General features: G+C 52.4%; 4 protein-coding genes across 4 annotated transcripts in view; 2 read left to right on the forward strand and 2 right to left on the reverse strand.

Moving 5' to 3' along the window:
• Window positions 1-84: 84 nt before the first annotated feature.
• LOC145400050 (histone H3) lies at window positions 85-495 on the reverse strand. Its single transcript, XM_080272551.1, has one exon. It carries the CDS (start codon window positions 493-495, stop codon window positions 85-87), a length of 411 nt encoding a protein of 136 aa, XP_080128677.1.
• A 7,600-nt stretch (window positions 496-8,095) lies between these two features.
• On the forward strand, window positions 8,096-8,407 carry LOC145400051 (histone H4). Its single transcript, XM_080272552.1, has one exon. The coding sequence runs from the start codon at window positions 8,096-8,098 to the stop codon at window positions 8,405-8,407; it is 312 nt and encodes a 103-aa protein (XP_080128678.1).
• Window positions 8,408-10,327: 1,920 nt separating this feature from the next.
• Window positions 10,328-10,699, reverse strand: LOC145400052 (histone H2A). Its single transcript, XM_080272553.1, has one exon. The coding sequence runs from the start codon at window positions 10,697-10,699 to the stop codon at window positions 10,328-10,330; it is 372 nt and encodes a 123-aa protein (XP_080128679.1).
• A 6,598-nt stretch (window positions 10,700-17,297) lies between these two features.
• Window positions 17,298-17,500, forward strand: part of LOC145400053 (histone H2B) — a 372-nt gene continuing 169 nt past the window's right edge. The window contains exon 1 of the mRNA XM_080272554.1: window positions 17,298-17,500. This exon is cut by the window's right edge and continues 169 nt beyond it. Coding sequence (XP_080128680.1) covers window positions 17,298-17,500 — 203 coding nt within the window.

Genomic DNA, 17,500 nt, shown 5'->3' on the forward strand with positions numbered 1-17,500 from the left:
TCTGTCATCATCTCTCTTTGAAGAAGGGTTTTGGCCCTGAAAAGGGCCGAGATTTCTTTCGATGGAGGTGGGGGGCCTCTCGCCTTAGGCGCGCTCGCCACGGATGCGGCGGGCCAGCTGGATGTCCTTAGGCATGATTGTTACACGCTTGGCGTGGATGGCACACAGGTTGGTGTCCTCAAAGAGACCGACCAAATAGGCCTCAGACGCCTCCTGCAGAGCCATGACGGCAGAGGACTGGAAGCGCAGGTCAGTCTTGAAGTCCTGGGCGATCTCACGGACAAGACGCTGGAATGGCAGCTTCCTTATAAGCAGCTCAGTGCTCTTCTGGTAGCGACGGATCTCACGCAGGGCCACAGTGCCAGGCCTGTAACGGTGGGGTTTCTTGACGCCGCCGGTGGCAGGGGCGGACTTGCGAGCGGCTTTGGTGGCCAGCTGCTTGCGAGGGGCCTTGCCTCCAGTGGACTTACGTGCAGTCTGCTTGGTACGAGCCATGGCGCGCGACTGAGGAGGGAGCTGTGAGACGAGCGAGAGTGTTGGCGCGCCGCGTTCGTTCGTTCGTTCACGATTTCCTCTCCTATAGAGAGGGCCGGGCCGCGTATTAGCCCGGTCGGTGTTTAGTGCTGAGTTGTATGGGTGTGCCGTGATGGCTGAAAGGACTTTTTATTCGGGGGCAGAAACCACCGTGGTGGCTCTGTGTTTTAAAATTATATATATACATATACATACATACATACATATATACATATATATAGAAAAACATATACATATATATATACCCGCATACATATACATATACACATATACATCCACACATACACATATACATACACACATATATACAGATATATACATACGTATACACATATATATACATACACACCTATATATATATATGCATACACACACATATACATACATAATTACATACATATATATATACATACATATACACATATATATATATACGTACACGCCTACACATGCATACATATACAGATACATATACATACATATACATACACATACATACATATACATATACATACACATATATATACATATACATATACATATATATACATATACATATACATACATATACATACACATATATATATATATATATATATATATATATATATATATATATATATATATATATATATATATAGAGGTCACAGGCACGCCCTATGCCTGCATACGTTGAGGCATGAGTATCAGCGCAGGCAGGCACAAGCGTACGAGTGACATTAGGGGAGGGGGAAGGGGATTACAGGGTTGGGGATTAACGGGGCTAGGGATTAACTGTACGGCTGGTATTAGGAGGGGGGGGGGAGAGAATTAACTGTGTTTACCAGTGTGGAGATGGGCGTGTTGGCTATTACTGAGGTGGCTGCCTGTCTGAGTGTTATTTCTAGCTGGGGTGTGATGTTAGCGCTTGGTATGTCAGGGTTGGGGGGGGTGGCGGGTCTTACGAGTTTATTGGTGGCTGGGCAGCGCAGTATGTAATGGAGGAGCGGGAAGGAGGTTTCGGTATTACAGTTTTCGCAGGTTACGGTTTGGTTGTTATTCGATTGTATTTGAGCAAGGCTCTTATAACCTAATCTGAGCCGTCTGATCTTTTTGAGTGTTATGCTGCTCATATTGTGTACAGCAGGTATGGGCTTATATTTGGTAGCGTTGGCGTACCATAGAGCAGAGGGAGAGCCTGTATTGACTTGCTGTCGGTGTTCCTGAAGATTGAGTTTGCTTGCTTGAGTTTTTATTGATTTTTTTTTTAAACTGAGGCTGGAAGGGACGTCTATTTGGATGTACGGGTGCACTGTAGCATCCTTGGCGAGGCGATCAGCATGCTCGTTGCCTGTGATTCCGACATGACTTGGAATCCAGTGAATGGTGATTGTACCGCCTGCGTTTTTAATCTCCTGAGCAGTGGCCATTATATCAGTGATGAGGTGGATGTTATCAGATGGTGTCTGGGTTTTTAATGTTTGGATGGCGCTAGCTGAGTCTGTATGTATTATGATGTCTGACGTGGGCGTAATTTCGAGCGCATCATCTAAGGCTGCTAGGATTGCCACTAACTCGGCCTGAAGGGTGGATGCTCCGTCGGTTATTCTGAGGCCATACGAGTGATCATGGCCTGTGACTGCCGCACCTGCTTTTCCTTCGTTTACGGAGCCGTCTGTATAATAAGTGGCGGAGTTAGGGGTGGTGATGGAGGCAATTCGCCTAAGGCTCTCTTGTCGCAACTGCTGGGTGGGGGTTGTGGCTTTGGGGGGAGAGCTGGCGATAATGAGTTTGTACAGTGGAGGGCTCCAGGGTGGGAGGGGGTGATACGCATCGCTTGGCGTATCAGGGGGGAGGTTCAAAAGGGGAGTAATGTTGTAAGTGTGGGCGGCATTGGCGACTTTGTGGCACCAGGTGTTGGTGAGTAAATCTGGGTGTAGGTTAACTGCCGCAGTTATTCTTGTAAGAACTGGTAGTGTTGAGCCTTTGTGCGCCAGCTTGGCTGTTAGGTTGGCGACTCGTGCTTGAATTCTGAGGTTGAGGGACTCCATATTGCACTCGGCGCGAAGATTGCACAGTCGCGTCCACATAGGGGAGCCAGTAATGATTCTGAGTGCTTCGTTTTGTACGACTTCAAGCTTGTTAGCAAGCTGAGGGCTAATGGTGGGTAGGGCGGGGGCAGCGTAGTCAACGATAGATCTTATCGCCTGAACGTAGAAAAGACGAAGTACTTTAAATGAGGCTCCTTCTCCTTTCCCTGCAATTGCTCGAAGGGCGTTAAGTCTGAGTTTGGTAGTGTTTTTAAGATGTTGTACTTCATTGTTAAAAGAGAGGTTCCTATCAAAATATACCCCCAGGTATCGGTGTGCGTTCACGTATTCTACTGGGGAATTCCCTAAGAAGAGCTGGGCTTGGGGGGTGGGAATTCTGATAGGAAGGGCTTTTGTTTTTCCCGGGTTTACTTTGAGGCCTAATTCCCGACATTTCTTGTGTATTTTCTCGAGTGCTTTCTGAGCTTTTTGTAGGTAGTTGCCGCCGTATGTGACAAGGGTGATATCGTCGGCATAACATAGGAGGCGGGTTCCCTGTCCTAGGTTTAGGTGGAGAAGGCACTCTACAAGGGTATTAAAGAGAGTTGGGCTAATTATGCTGCCCTGTGGAGTACCATTTATGTGCGGATATGCGTCAGAGAGATGGCCTTGGAAAATGACTTTGGCTTTTCGACCTGTGAAAAAGTTTTCCAGCCAGCGCAGGAGGCGACCCTTGACTCCCTTGTTGGCAATGGTAGTCAGGATGGCCTCAGGGCATGCCAGCTCAAAAGCTTTTTCCAGGTCTATGAAGACTGCTAGTCCTTTGCCTCCACGGAGCTCGGATATGAATGAGCTAAGGCATTCCGCCGTGCCTTTGCCTTTTGTGAAGGCAAATAGGTGGTCGTGGGGGGAAGGGGTGACCCAGTCCAGTCGGGATTTGATTAGTCTTTCCGCTGTTTTGCTAAAACAACTGAGAAGAGAAATTGGTCTAGATGTCTGGGGGTCTAATGGTTTTGGTATGGGGTGGATGATGGCTTCTTTCCACTGTGCGGGTAGTTTACCTTGTTGCCACGAGTGGTTGAGGAGGTCGAGGAGGGCTGCTCTGGCTATGGGACCTGTATGTTTAATCATTGAGTAAGTTATACCATCTGGACCAGGGGCGGTGTCTGTGCTGGTTTTGAGAGACCGGTGTAACTCATCGATGGTAAAGAAGTGGTCAGTGGGGGATGGAGTGTTTTTGTTCTCGGTAATTAGTTGGTGTCTCATTGGGTGTAGGTGTTCCTGTGTTTGTCTGGTTGATGGGGGGAGTTGGGTTGGGGATGTTCTCTGTGAGAAGGTGGTTGCTAATCTGTCGGCCTCGCCTTGTGGGTCAGGGTGAGTCGGGGGGCGGGTGGGGCGGGGGTTTGATATTGCTTTAATTTTTTTCCAGATGTTGCCTATTGGTGAGTGTGCACCTAGTGATTGACACCATTCCAGCCAACTACGTTCTTTTAGAGCATTTTTTTCGGTTGTGGTGTGCCTAATTACCGATTGTAGATAGCTGCGGCTTTCAGGGGTGGGGTTAGATCTATGAATTTTTTTTGCTCTGTTCAGCCTGTTGTTCAAGATTTTGACCCGGTCGTTGTAATACCAGTGGTCTTTATGGTGGCCCCTGGGGGGATTAGTGATTGGGATTGACTGCTCAGCAGCAGAGTGGAAGGCGTCTGTTAGCAGATTGGTGTGTTCTTCTAGATTAATTGGGGGATTGAAGGTGCATAAATTTTCTAGGAGAGTGGTGAAGCGTGTCCATTCTGCTTTCTTTGTGTTCCATTTGGGTGGGGGATTGGGGGGCTTAGGGAGTTTGGCCAGGTTTATGGTGCATAAGATGGCGTGATGATCTGAGGCAATGGTGGGGTGTATTTCCCACTTGGCGAGGTTCGCGATGTCACTGGTGATAAATGACAGGTCAAGTCTGCCTCCTCTCAGGTGCGTGGGGGACTGGGGGTTGTTTAGTAGAGTTATGGATGGTATATTACCTAATATTGTTGCGATATGGCGGCCTGTCTGGTTGGTAGTTGCTGAGCCCAGGCGTGGGTGGTGGGCATTAAGGTCGCCTCCTAAATATATATGTTCCGTGGCGGATGTTGCGAGAGCCTCATCTAGGTTTAGTTCAGAGTTTTGGGAGCGGTATGTGTTGAAAATTTGTAGTTGTGTGGTGGCAAGCGTAATGGAGCAGCCCTGAATTTCCACTCCTTCCCCGCAGTTGGGTAATGGGTGAATGGGTTTGGCAGGGATGTGGTTTTTAATTAAGATCGCTGATCCTCTGGGGCCTCCTCGGGAATAAGGGAGTGTGAATGAGGTGAAGCCTCGTAATTTGAGAGATTTGTTGGCTGGGATTAAGGTCTCTTGAAGAAGGAATATGTCAACTTGGTTTGTGTGGGCTGCCTCTTCGAGAATAGAGCGCTTGTTAGATGCGCCTTGAATATTCCATTGCATGATATTGATGTGTGGGGGGTTGGTGGGGTGTCGTGGTTGTGGGGGGTTGGGGGGGAGTTGTGGGTGTAGGGGTGTGTGTGTGTGGGTGTTTACTCGTCTGTGTTCATCCATGATGGTGTTGAGTTGTCTGTGTCAGGTGGTGTTGGTATCGGTGAGGGGCGTCGTGAGAGTGGAGATCGGGAGTGCGATTTGTAGGTGGTGTCTGTCTCCATGTGTTCGCGTGTGGCAGAGCAGGATTCGTGTCGTCTTCTGGAGGGGGATGATGTTGATGATGATCTGGATGTGGAGTGTGATGGTGTGGTTTTACGGGGGTCTTTGTTTTGTCGGTTTTTGGGTCTGTGGCGTTGCTTCTGTGGTTGTGGGGGTTGTTGAGAGGGTGTGTCAGGTTGAGGTTGTGTGGGGGGTGTGTTGTGTGCTGTGTCTTGTTTGGGTGTGTGTGTGTAAGTGGCGTTTGTGTTTTCTGTAGGTGTGGGTGTGGGTGTGTGTAGAGAGTTTTCGGTGTTTGTGTCGGGGGTGGGGGAGGTGTTGTGAAGGCTATGAATAGAGTGGTAGAGTACTTTAGTAATGTCTGCAGTGGGGACTGATTTCCCTATGATGTTGGTGAGGAGAGTTGCTAGTCCCTGGGCTATGCTGTTTGTGATGTGTTCGAGGTCTGAGGTGGTGAGAGTGGTGGGGTGTGGGGGATGAGCGGGGGCTGGTAGGGGGGTCTGTGTTTGGGTGGAGGCCGTTGTTTGTGTGCTGGCATTTTTGTGGGTGGGTTTAGGTTGGAGGGAGGGGGTGGCCAGTGTGGTTTGGTGAGGTGTGGTGGGGGGCTGGGGGTTGTTATGAGTGTTGTGGGGTTTTCTGTAGGAAGCTGGTAGCTGGGGAAAGTTAGTTGTTGTTAGATTGGGTGGGTTTTGGAGATTAGCTGGTGTTGGGGCAGGGTGGGTTGTGTTTTTATTCTGTGTTCCCCATGTGAAGGTACCTGGTGGAGCTGGGGTGGTAATGATTCTCCCCTGGGTTGCATTTGGATTGTTGTTGTTGCCTTTATTGATGATAGCTTTGCGGGCTGGGCAAATCTTGTTCCAGGCATGGTGGCTGCCATGGCAATTGGGGCACTTAGGTGTGACCGGCTGTTTAGCTTTGAACTTATCCAGGCACTGCTGTGTGGGGTGGCGTCCGCTACAAAGGGCGCAGGTTGGTGGTCGTTTACATGAGGACTGGTGATGGCCAAAACGCTGGCAGTTGAAGCAGCGCAGTGGCTCGGGGGTGAAGGGGCGTAGTTCATAATTGCCCCATGTTTTGAGGTCCAAGGAGTCGGGGGTGGGGCCGCGGATGGTTACCATTACCTGTCTTGTTGGTTCCCCCTTAACGTTGCAACGTGTTGCCTCCTCTACCTGTGGATGTTTAAGAATGGCTTCGAGGGGGAAGTTAAGGGGGTAGCGTTGAACTACAAGCTTCCTTGTGGAGAGATTCGGGTCTAGTTTCTGTAGTTGGATGGGTTTGCCCTCCACTTCGCGCAAGTTTTCTATGATGTCCCGGGAGCCAATGTCAAGGGGGACTATTATAGTGTTTAGGGCTTTCGTTGCGATCATCTTGAACTGAAGGTGTGGGTGGGAATTTTCTATGGCTGCTATAATGTCATAGGTGTTATTGAAATTATCCTGTTTTGGGATGAGGAAGGCAGGTAGTTTAGGTGTGTGGGGGGGTGTTTTTGTGTTCTGAGTTGGGCGGGTTGGGTGGGGGTTGGGCGAGTCTTGGGCGGTTTTTTTGTTCTTTCTGTTGCAGACGAGTGTGAAGCCGTCGTCGGGGTCAAGAGTGGCGGTGGCTGATTCGTCATTGAGTCCCTCCTGGGGGTTTAGCTGAGCGGTGTTGGCATGCTGGGCAACGGTGGCGTTGTCAAAGTCCATGCTGAGGCAGTGGTCATCGAGGTTGAGGTCAGAGTCGTCGAATCTTGGTTTTCGTCCTGCTGGTTTGTCGAATTCAGAGGGGGTTTCTTCTGCATCATGGGTTCTTTTTTTGTTTACCATCCTGGGGTCACGGGGGTTGAAGGGGGGTGGTGTTGCGTTTTTCTGGGTTTCATCACGGCTCGCCATCTTGGCGGCCGTCACACACTCTTTCACTCTACCTATCACTCATTCATTCACACAGAGAAAAGAAGACGCCTGCCTACAGTGGTGGTGCTCTGTCCCCCCGCTAGCGGAGGCCGCGACAGTCCTTACCACTGCCCCCGAAGGGTCTTGCCTATCACCCTAACCAGTTTTTGGCCACCCCGGTGTTTCCTGTAACCACCCCTGCTAAGGGGCCTCTTTGTGTACCTGGCCTAACGCCAGGAAACCGCAGAGTTCGGCGTCGGAAAGACACTGGGGGACACTAAGGCCGAAAGGAAGGATTAGTAGAAGGGGGGGCGCAACCCACGATAGGGCGAGTGCACACAAGTGTGTGCACCCCGGTACACAATCGTGGGGCGGAGCGGCAGTGGCTGCGGGGACAGCAGCTTGGTCTGCGCTGGTGTTCGTGGCGAGACAATGTTGTAGTCTGAGGTTGCAGCGTGGGAAACTCTGAGAAAGCTCACGTAGAGAGCGCCGTGTCACTCTTGCAGGTAGAGTCGAAGGTGGTGGTGTGCCTACTTGTTTCTGCTAGTAAGTGAAACACGGGTTGCTTCTGCCGTAGAGTTCGCTGGATGATGTCTGCGCACTGAGACGCTGGAGAGGAATGATGGCGCGCCGCGCCTGGCAGCGGCTTTTTATGTGGCCTGCCTCCGGACTGGCGGCGTGTGAGTGGTCGGGGTGTGATGTACATGGCGGTGATTTACTGTTCATGCTTTCTCGATGCCATTCCTGGTTTGCTTGCAAAATTTGGCATGCCCTGTGGCGTGACCTGGCTACGACGCCTCTCTAGGATTGGCCTCCTGGGAGCTGGGGTTGGGCCTGGGCCTGAAATCGAGGTTAGATGGATAAGGTTCGTACTTGCACGACCGACACTGCGTTATATAAGGGTGGTCGGCGAGCGGGGTCGTCATCATTGTTGGTGCTGGGAGCTGAGTGGACACTCACTACTACTGGGTCTGAGGAGCAGTAGCAGCAGCTGTAGACACTATGACTGGTCGAGGCAAAGGCGGCAAGGGTCTGGGCAAGGGAGGCGCCAAGCGACACCGCAAGGTGCTTCGTGACAACATCCAGGGCATCACCAAGCCTGCCATCCGTCGTCTGGCTCGTCGTGGCGGCGTGAAGCGTATCTCGGGCCTGATCTACGAGGAGACCCGCGGTGTTCTCAAGGTGTTCCTCGAGAACGTGATTCGCGATGCTGTCACCTACACTGAGCACGCCAAGCGTAAGACCGTGACCGCGATGGACGTGGTGTACGCCCTGAAGAGGCAAGGGCGCACCCTTTACGGCTTCGGCGGTTAAGAGGCTGCGTGCATAACTGCATGGCACTATTCCACCTGGCCACGGCAAAGCACACAATAAACAGCAACCCCCGGACCTCTTTTAGAGGTCCACACCTAATTTCTGTGAAAGAGAATGAATGAAGGCATAGTAGTATAAGTAAATGCAGACGTTGAGCAGGTTAGGTAGCACCATTTTCTCTCTCTCTCTCTCTCTCTCTCTCTCTCTCTCTCTCTCTCTCTTTCTTTTAATGTAACAGATATGAAAACATGTAATGCAACCCGACCAACTCTTACCACACCTAACATAACCAAACCAAACCAACCATAACCTAACTGAACCATACCAAACCTCTCTCTCTCTCTCTCTCTCTCTCTCTCTGGCAGTTAAAAAAAAAAAAAAAAAAAAAAAGGGTGGGGGGGGGATTAGGCAACTGTCAATTTGGCTACTACATCTCCTAATTTAAATGGACGTCTGCATACATATACATTATCACTTATTTTGCTGGGCCATTGCTTTCTCTGTTCCTCTGGTCTACTCCCCCCCCCACCCCCATTTCAGGAAAGCTTTCTCCATACCTATCAGGGCAATTTCCATCCTGTTGCGAGAGCATCTCCTCTGCTGTGCTCCGGGAGTCGCCTCCGTAAATCGTGAAGGCAAATCCCACTAATCCAAGGTATTTCTGCCTTCATATGCACGAGCAGCAGCACACTTGAAGGATGCACCTAGAGTAAAGAAGACACAGTCAGTCACGTCGGTGAGGCACCACAAACGGTGCATGATATGAATGCCTAAGTGTTAGACAGACAGAACGTCTGCATATGAACAAGTTATCCCTTGAATTTGTCGCTGTCACGGCCGTTTTCTCTAAGTACCAAAACCCACCAATCACCCATCGTACAAGCATTGCATCAACCGCTGAGGCCTGAAATCAAATTTAAATGGATCCGATTGGTACTTGCACGACCGCTAGTGCATTATATAGAAGAGGTGGCTGACAAGGTGGCTGACACTCGCCTCCCAACAGTTTCACTAATCAGGCGTTCACCGGAGCTCCCAGTTCGATGGGTGGTGGTGGTGGTGCTGCTGATTATTATTATTAATCTTTGATGATGATGATGATGATGATGATGATGATGATGATGAATGGATGGATGGATGAATAGATGGTGGTGGTAGTGGTGGTTTTTGATTGTGTAGTAACTAGTTGTTGCAATACTACTCATAATGACGAGAGAAATGAATGATGAGTATTTTCTTCATTATTGCTCTTATTTGGGGGTGTTAAATCCACAATGGTCGTCACCACACGACTAATATATATATAATATATATATATATATATATATATATATATATATATATATATATATATATATATATATATATATATATATATATATTATATATATATATATATATATATATATATATATATATATATATATATACTGTTGTATACATCACCATATCCTCTGCCACTGAACGACTTTGTCCATTCCTTCGATGGTGGGAGAATAGCCATCATCATCATCATCACCACCTATGTTTTCATTCATCCACCCGGCAAAGGCAGTTAGGAGGCATAATTATACAGGACAGTATTATGCAGGTGCAGTTGGGAACGGGACAAGACTCTATGTAGTAGTGGGATTAATAATAATATTATTATTATTATTATTATTACTCCACCTTCACTGATGTCAGTAGCTTCTTACATGCAACCGAACGTAAATATAGCCACAGACACATGCCAGCATTCAACACATACCACGTTATAGGCACATACACAAACATACAGTATACCAACACATTCATCCATACCCAAAGATGATGATGATGCTGTTGGGCAATGCCAAAGTCTATTCTCTCTCAAGAAACGAATGTGGCTCCTAAAGGAGCCGATGGAGGTGAAGAAGAAGAAGGATTTCTTGGAAGCGTTTACTTCTTCTCCGTCTTCTTGGGGAGCAGCACAGCCTGGATGTTAGGCAGGACACCGCCCTGGGCGATGGTGACGCCAGAGAGGAGCTTGTTGAGCTCCTCATCATTGCGGATAGCCAACTGCAGGTGACGGGGAATGATACGAGTCTTCTTGTTGTCACGGGCTGCGTTGCCAGCCAGCTCAAGCACTTCAGCTGCTAGGTACTCCATGACTGCAGCCAAGTAGACGGGAGCACCAGCACCCACACGCTCGGCGTAATTGCCTTTACGAAGGAGACGGTGGATCCTGCCGACGGGGAACTGGAGCCCAGCCCTGCTAGATCGGGACTTGGACTTTCCCTTCACCTTGCCTCCCTTGCCACGTCCGGACATGCTGCTGCTGCTGCTGCTGCTGCTTTTGCTGCTGGAGTAGTAGGACCTTCAGGAGAAGACTAATGCGTCCCCGGCCCATTGTTGTTGTTGGGATATTCGTCCCAGGACGTACTGGGACACGGGCAAACATGTGAGCCCGTCACAGTTGCGCTATGCACGCGCATCTACATTATCGTGGCGGAGAGTAGCGACTTACTACCCGAAGTAATAGAGAAATAGGAGCACGGGCAACTATGCCAGCGGCATCCCTCACCTCATCTTCTGATGGGACGTATGCCCCACGTGGGAGAGACCTGAGAGCAGAAGTCACAGGGCAATTCAATAGATAGTGCAGTAGAGGCTCCTCCGCCCTTTCTAAGCAGTGTTCACAAGGGTCTGGGGCCACTCACTTTATCTGTTTATAGCATAAGTATCCCAAACGTAAACGCCGCAGCCTCACTAGCAGACGATTTGGTAAGCCCATAGGGGGCTGCACAGGCGAATAAGAAGTGGCACTGGCATACCAAGTGGCAGAGCGTGAGCCTTCAGCCACACATAGCCTATGTTCTTCCACTGATTGATGTCCAATAGTCACAGCGAAAGATCTAATGATTTGAGCCTGGCTTTTGCAGAGTGGGAAAGTGACAGCAGGAAGAGTACAGGCAGAGCGCGCAGCCTCATCTGCCATCTCATTCCCCAAGATGCCAACATGACCTGGAAGCCAGTGAAGGATGATCGTGGCTCCCCCACGGACGAGGAGAGAAGCTACGGTGTATATGGAGGATAACAAAAAGATGTTGTCTTTGAGGGAGAAGGAGCGAAGGCGCATAATAGATGAGAGCGAGTCTGTATGAATAACCACACGGCAATATCGGCGGTTGTTTGCATGCCGTAAAGCTCCCAGAATAGCAGCGAGCTCTGCCTGGAAGGGAGACGCCCCCTGGGACACCCGCCAAGACTCCACCATGTCGCCAAAAACAAAGGCCGCTCCAGCAGTGCCATCAGCTGCCACTGAGCCATCAGTATAATAAACTGCTGACCCCGCAGACCCCAGAGCAGCTACCCGGCGGAGACTATCCTGACGGAGGAGTGCTGGGATGGTATTTCGAGGCTTTCCACCTGCTGGGTAAACACACCGGAAAAGGGGAGGCTCCCAAGGTGGTGGTTCCTCGAACCCATTGAAGGGCGAGTCAGGGACCTGGCATATATCGTCAGCAGCACCAATACTATGTAGCATAGCAACCGTGGCACGGGCCCAGTCCCGCCCAGGGGCTGGGTCAGGAGGGCGTGACAGAAGCCGCTTCAGAAGATAAGAGACTGGGAGATGTGGCCTGCGGTGCACAAGTTGCAGAGAGGTTGCTACAGCCCGGAGCATAATTCGGCTTTTCAACGATGGGAAACCGCCCTCCACTCGCAGATTCACCAGTCTGGTCCAAGGAGGTGCATGCAGAATGATGCGCAGAGCCTCATTCTGCACGACCTCCAGAGACTGAGAAACACTTGGGGCAAGACCCGTCAGGCAGATGGCACTATAGTCCACCAAAGACCTTATAGCGTGGATGTAGAACGTGCGCAGCACATAAAAAGAGGCCCCCAAACTCTTCTTTGAGAGGGAGCGAAGAGCAGACAGACGTGTCTTTGCCCGCTCGCGCAAGTACCTGACGTGGCTCTCGAAAGTGAGGTTGCTGTCCAGTCGCACTCCAAGATACGTGTGCACTGCCACGAGAGACAGCTGGTGGCCACCAAGCAGAAGAGGAAAGCAGGGAGGCCTAAGGCCAAAGGGCATGCATTTGGTTTTACCGAAGTTTATTTTTAGGCCCAGCTCCGCACATTTACGATATAGCCGTGCAAGTGCAATGTTTGCCTGTGTGTAACAATCCCTCCTGGCTATGACGAGGGCCAGATCATCGGCATAGCACAGGAGGGTAACGCCGCGCCCATAGTCCTCAGTAAGGAGCCCCTCCATGAGGATATTGAAAAGGAGAGGGCTCAAGACACTCCCCTGGGGGGTGCCGTTTAGGTGGGTGTGAAAGGAGGAGAGCTGCCCCTGGAAGCGGACCCCCGCAGCACGTTCATTAAAAAAGTCCGCAAGCCATGACAAGAGCTTGCCACCCACTCCCTTGTCTGCAAGAGCCTGGAGTATGACTTTGGGGCTCGCCAACTCAAAAGCTTTCTCAAGGTCAAGGAAGACCGCCATCCCCACTCCACCCCGAAGTTCACCGAGGAGAGATGCAAGGCAGTGAGAGGCACTTCTGCCTGGATGATAGGCAAATATCCTCTGGTGAAGCGGACCTAACCTCCATGCCAGACGCGCCCGCACAACCCTCTCAGCCGTCTTGGCAATACAGCTGAGCAGCGAGATGGGGCGCATGGCACCAGGATTGTTAGGCTTCGGGATGGGGTGGATGACAGCAGTCTTCCACGACCTCGGCAGACGCCCCGCAGACCACGAGAGGTTGAGCAGAGCAAGAAACCGTTCTGTACCACAATCTCCCGCATGCGACAGGATGGAATAAGTCAGCCCATCAAGGCCTGGAGCAGTGTCCGATCTATGCTGCAAAGCTGCCAGCAGCTCCCCACTAGTGATGGGGCAATCAGCTGGATCAGGACGGTCACAGGCCGCCTGAATAGCCTCAACACGAGAGGCGGACAGCTGCTCCTGAATGGCCAAGATGGACCGCGGGAGATTGCAGGAGGCAGAGCGGTCTGCAAAGTGCTGAGCCAGGCGGCTGGCCTCTGCAACAGGATCAGGGTGAGAAGGTGGACGGGAGGGACGTGGATCGGAGATGGACCTGATTCTCCTCCACATCTCACGGAGTGTGGAGTGAGAATCAGGGGTACGACACCACCTAATCCACGCCTCCTCCCTAAGGCGGCGCTTCTCCGCGAGGACATGGCGAGACACGGCAGACAGGCACCGGCGGCACGGCGAAGTGCGGCGCCGCCGGTACTGTCTGCGAGCTGCATTCAGCCTCCGATTCAACTCCCTGACCCTGTCACAATAGAACCAGCCATCCCGGTAGCACCCCGCAAAGCGCTGCTGTATCGGGATAGCAAGAGATGCTGCTTGCCTAAAAGCATGAGCAACTTGCTCTGCTCGATCCTCGAGGTCTGATGCAGGGGCAGATGAGAAGGCAAGAGTGAGAGCCCTGTCAAAGGCTGCCCAGTCCGCCCTGCTAATATCCCACCTCTGAGGAGGCGACCCGGGTGGAGGAAGGGGAGCCAAAGGTAGATCAACCACAACAGCATAGTGGTCACTCATGAGGTGGGGATGGAGTGACCACATTGCCGAACCTGCGAGAGGGGTGGAAACGAAGGCGAGGTCTAGTCGACCTCCTCTAATATGAGTAGCCTCATCGATGTCATTCAGCAGGGAGACACCTCCCATCTCCTCCAGAACTACAGAGATGTGCCGACCAGCCTCGTTGGTCTTGAGAGGCGAGGAAAACATATCGTGGTGAGCATTGAAGTCGCCTCCAATGAACACAGGGCCCCTGGTAGCCTGGGAGAACAAGTCCCCCAACTCCAGAGAGGCATCTCGGCCACGATATACATTAAATACAGTGAGGGGTGACCCCGCCAATTGTAGGATCACGCCCTGGACCTCAACACCAGTCCCACAGTAGGGAGGCTCACAGACTGCAGAACCGATGTGGTCCCTAACCAGAACGGCACAACCCTGAGCTACACCGCGTTCACGAGGGAGGAGATAGGAGGTGTATCCTGCCAAACGAAACCGGGAGCTCTCAGTCAACAAGGTTTCCTGCAGGAGAATAACGTGTGGTTGATCCCTGTTGGCCGCCTCTTGCAGGAGGGGGAGCTTACTTATTGCTCCTGCGCAGTTCCACTGGAGGACCCTGAGGTAGGCACCGTCCTGGGGTCCGGAGACAGACCGAGGCGAACCTCCTCTGACTCCCGACCCACTGGCATCAAAGAAGGTACCAAGGGGGCCGATGGAAGATGAGGAGAGCCGGCCGCTAGGGTGCGGGGTGGCCGAGCCTTGATCTTGGCTACCTTCGAAGCAGCCCCTCTGGGGGACGACTTGGGCTTCCTTGGTGATCGAGGCCGCTTGGCTGAGGCAGGAGGAACAACGAGCTGTCGTTTGGCCTCGATTGCTTGATTCAGGGTACGGTCCACTACTGCCACTATAGGATCTGTGTTTAGCTGGACCCCAGAGTCTGAGCCACGGTTTCTGCTATGGCCAGAGCCAATTGAGTCCCCAGGGTGCGCAGCTCGTCCAGTGTGAAGAGTGGGGCTGCTTGAGATTGATGTGCCTGCGGAGGAGGGGTTTGCGTTACTGGCGCGAGCACTGGATCCTTTTGGGAAGGAGGGGGCGGCAGGGGTGATGGATCCGTTGAGGCCATGGGCCTGTGAACCTCCGCCACTGTCTCGATAGTCTGTGCGGGAGTTGGCAGGGGAGGAAAAGCAGTCGTATCTAAGACAGGAGGAGTCTGTGCCTGGGGGCGGCGTTCTTGGCCCCAAACAAAAGTGCCTGGGGGGGCCGGCGTTGAGACCAAGGACTGCTGTTCCTGCACCCAAGAGACCTGCTTTTCTCTGCCCTGGTTCACCCTCTTCACCCTCGCTGGGCAACTGGGATGCCAGGCGTGGTGTGCTCCTGCACAGTTGGGACAGCGGGAGGTGACCGGCTCCTTTGCTCGGAATTTTGCCAAGCACTGCTCCGTGTCGTGGGAGCCGCTGCAGATCCCGCACACTGCAGGCCTGCTGCAGCTTGCACGATGGTGTCCGAACCTCTGGCAGCGGTAGCACCTCAGTGGCTCTGGAGTGTACGGGCGCAGCCAGTACACTCCCCAGTTCCCAAGATCGAGAGAGGGGACAAGGGGGCCGCGGAGGGTGACACACACCTGCAAGGTTTCCTCCCGCGTCCTCTGGTGCTGGCACCTGGTAGCCTCCTCTACTAGGTCGTGCCTTCGAAGGATGTCTAATGGGAACCGACGAGGGTATCCCATCACTACAGCCTTCGTCACCTGTCCACCCCGTGTGAGCTCTATCACCCTCACTGTTGCCGCCTCGTCCTCCGCTACGGCCTTGAGCTACTGATAAGCCTCCTCCGTGGAAGGAATGAGGACACAACTGTCGTCCCTGCCAAAGCGATTTCTCGCTGCAAGACCCGGCAGCTGGCTCTCCAGGGCCGCCACGGCATCGTAGCTGGTGTCGTAACCCGATTGCAGTGGAACCCTGAAAGCTGGAAAAGAGGAGCGGGGTGGAGGAGGGGCTGCCACAGACACTGAAGGGCGAGGTGGAGGAGGAGGTTGCTTTAGAGCTGGCAGAGAAAAACCCTGGGCCGCAGGCTTGGTCAGGGTTGCACGCTTAGCTCTGCGAGACACAAGGGTAAACCCTTCATCATCTGCAGAGCTATTTTTAACAGCAGGAGTAGCAGCAGCGGTGGAAACAGCAGCAACAGAAGTAGCAGTGTCAGGGTTTGGAGCAGGCACAATGTCATCCATCCCCTCATGACGGCGAGCTATCTTCCTTGGTGCTGTAGAGGAAGCAGAGGAGCAAGAAGCTGGATGTTCCGGATCAGCACAACCGCCAGCAGACACGGTCGAGCTATCCCCTGATCCACGACGCTCCCTTTTCCTGCCAGTAGAGAAAAACTCCTGGCCTCTAGCAGCAGCTGGATGGGTTACCGAGGTCAAGACACCCTGGGCCGAGACAGCAGCTGGATGGGCGACCGCAGCAATGCTCCCACCCAAGACCCCAGGAACCGTCTCAACCCTACCTCCAGCATAGGGGACGCGAGCAGATGAACCAGGCAGCTGGATCCTAGATGGCATAGGAATCCTCGAAGGCCCTGGGGGCCTAGACCTCGACTTGCCTGTCATCACACACAGGCACAAACACCCACACTAACACTCACACAACCACACAGAACAGGCACACAGAAACGCAGGAAGAAGCCTACCTACTGTGGCAGGAATCTGCCCCTCCGCTAGCGGAGGACGCGGCAGCCCTTACCACAGCCCCGAAGGTCTTGCCTAACCCTAGCCCTAAACAAAGTTTTGGCTCACCCCTGCAGCTTCCTATAACCACCCCGACTACGGGGCCCCCTTGTATACCAGGCCTGCGCCTGGAAACCGCGGGGTTCGGCTTCGTACCACGTACCAGGGGAACACTAAGAGCCAGAAAGGAAATACAGTAAGAGGCAAAAAGAAACCACTGAAGGGCGAGCGCGCACAAGCGTGAGCACCCCGGTACACAACAGTGGCTGGAGACCAAGGCGTGGTCAGGATGAAGGCGGCAAGCAACGACAGCAACAACACCTCAAAGCACTGTCAAGAGACAAGAGGGGCAGAGCAGCTCGATCAACGGCGAACCGGAGAGCTGTTACCCTTGTTGAAACAAGACAGGAGCAGGAGATGTTGTCAGTGTGGAGGCAGGCAGCAGAGTGAGGCGACAAGGCCCCGGCCCGCGCGACCTTCCCTTAAATACCCGTCTTCCCGATCCGACCCCATCCCACCCGCGAATGGGAAGGAGGCAGAAGCCGGGCTGCGATCGGGCAGAAATCACATATAAGGATTTCAGCAAGCGCGGCCCCCATGTCGACTCAGTCTCTCGCTCGCTCCCGCACCGTGCACATACCGTCTGACTCGGCGCCGCCATGCCACCCAAGACCTCCGGAAAGGCCGCTAAGAAGGCCGGCAAGGCCCAGAAGGCCATTGCCAAGGGAGACAAGAAGAAGAAGCGTAGGAGGAAGGAGAGCTACAGCATCTACATCTACAAAGTGCTCAAGCAGGTCCACCCTGACACCGGTGTTTCCTCCAAGGCGATGTCTATCATGAACTCTTTCGTGAATGACATCTT

This window comes from Coenobita brevimanus, chromosome 51, assembly GCF_032717465.1.
Source record: "Coenobita brevimanus isolate Jiangsu-jjx chromosome 51, ASM3271746v2, whole genome shotgun sequence".
Classification (NCBI taxonomy): domain Eukaryota; kingdom Metazoa; phylum Arthropoda; class Malacostraca; order Decapoda; family Coenobitidae; genus Coenobita; species Coenobita brevimanus.

Coding starts and splice junctions, on each gene's coding strand:
- LOC145400052 (XM_080272553.1), bottom strand. CDS start 10,699: ATGTCCGGACGTGGCAAGGGAGGCAAGGTGAAGGGAAAGTCCAAGTCC.
- LOC145400051 (XM_080272552.1), top strand. CDS start 8,096: ATGACTGGTCGAGGCAAAGGCGGCAAGGGTCTGGGCAAGGGAGGCGCC.
- LOC145400050 (XM_080272551.1), bottom strand. CDS start 495: ATGGCTCGTACCAAGCAGACTGCACGTAAGTCCACTGGAGGCAAGGCC.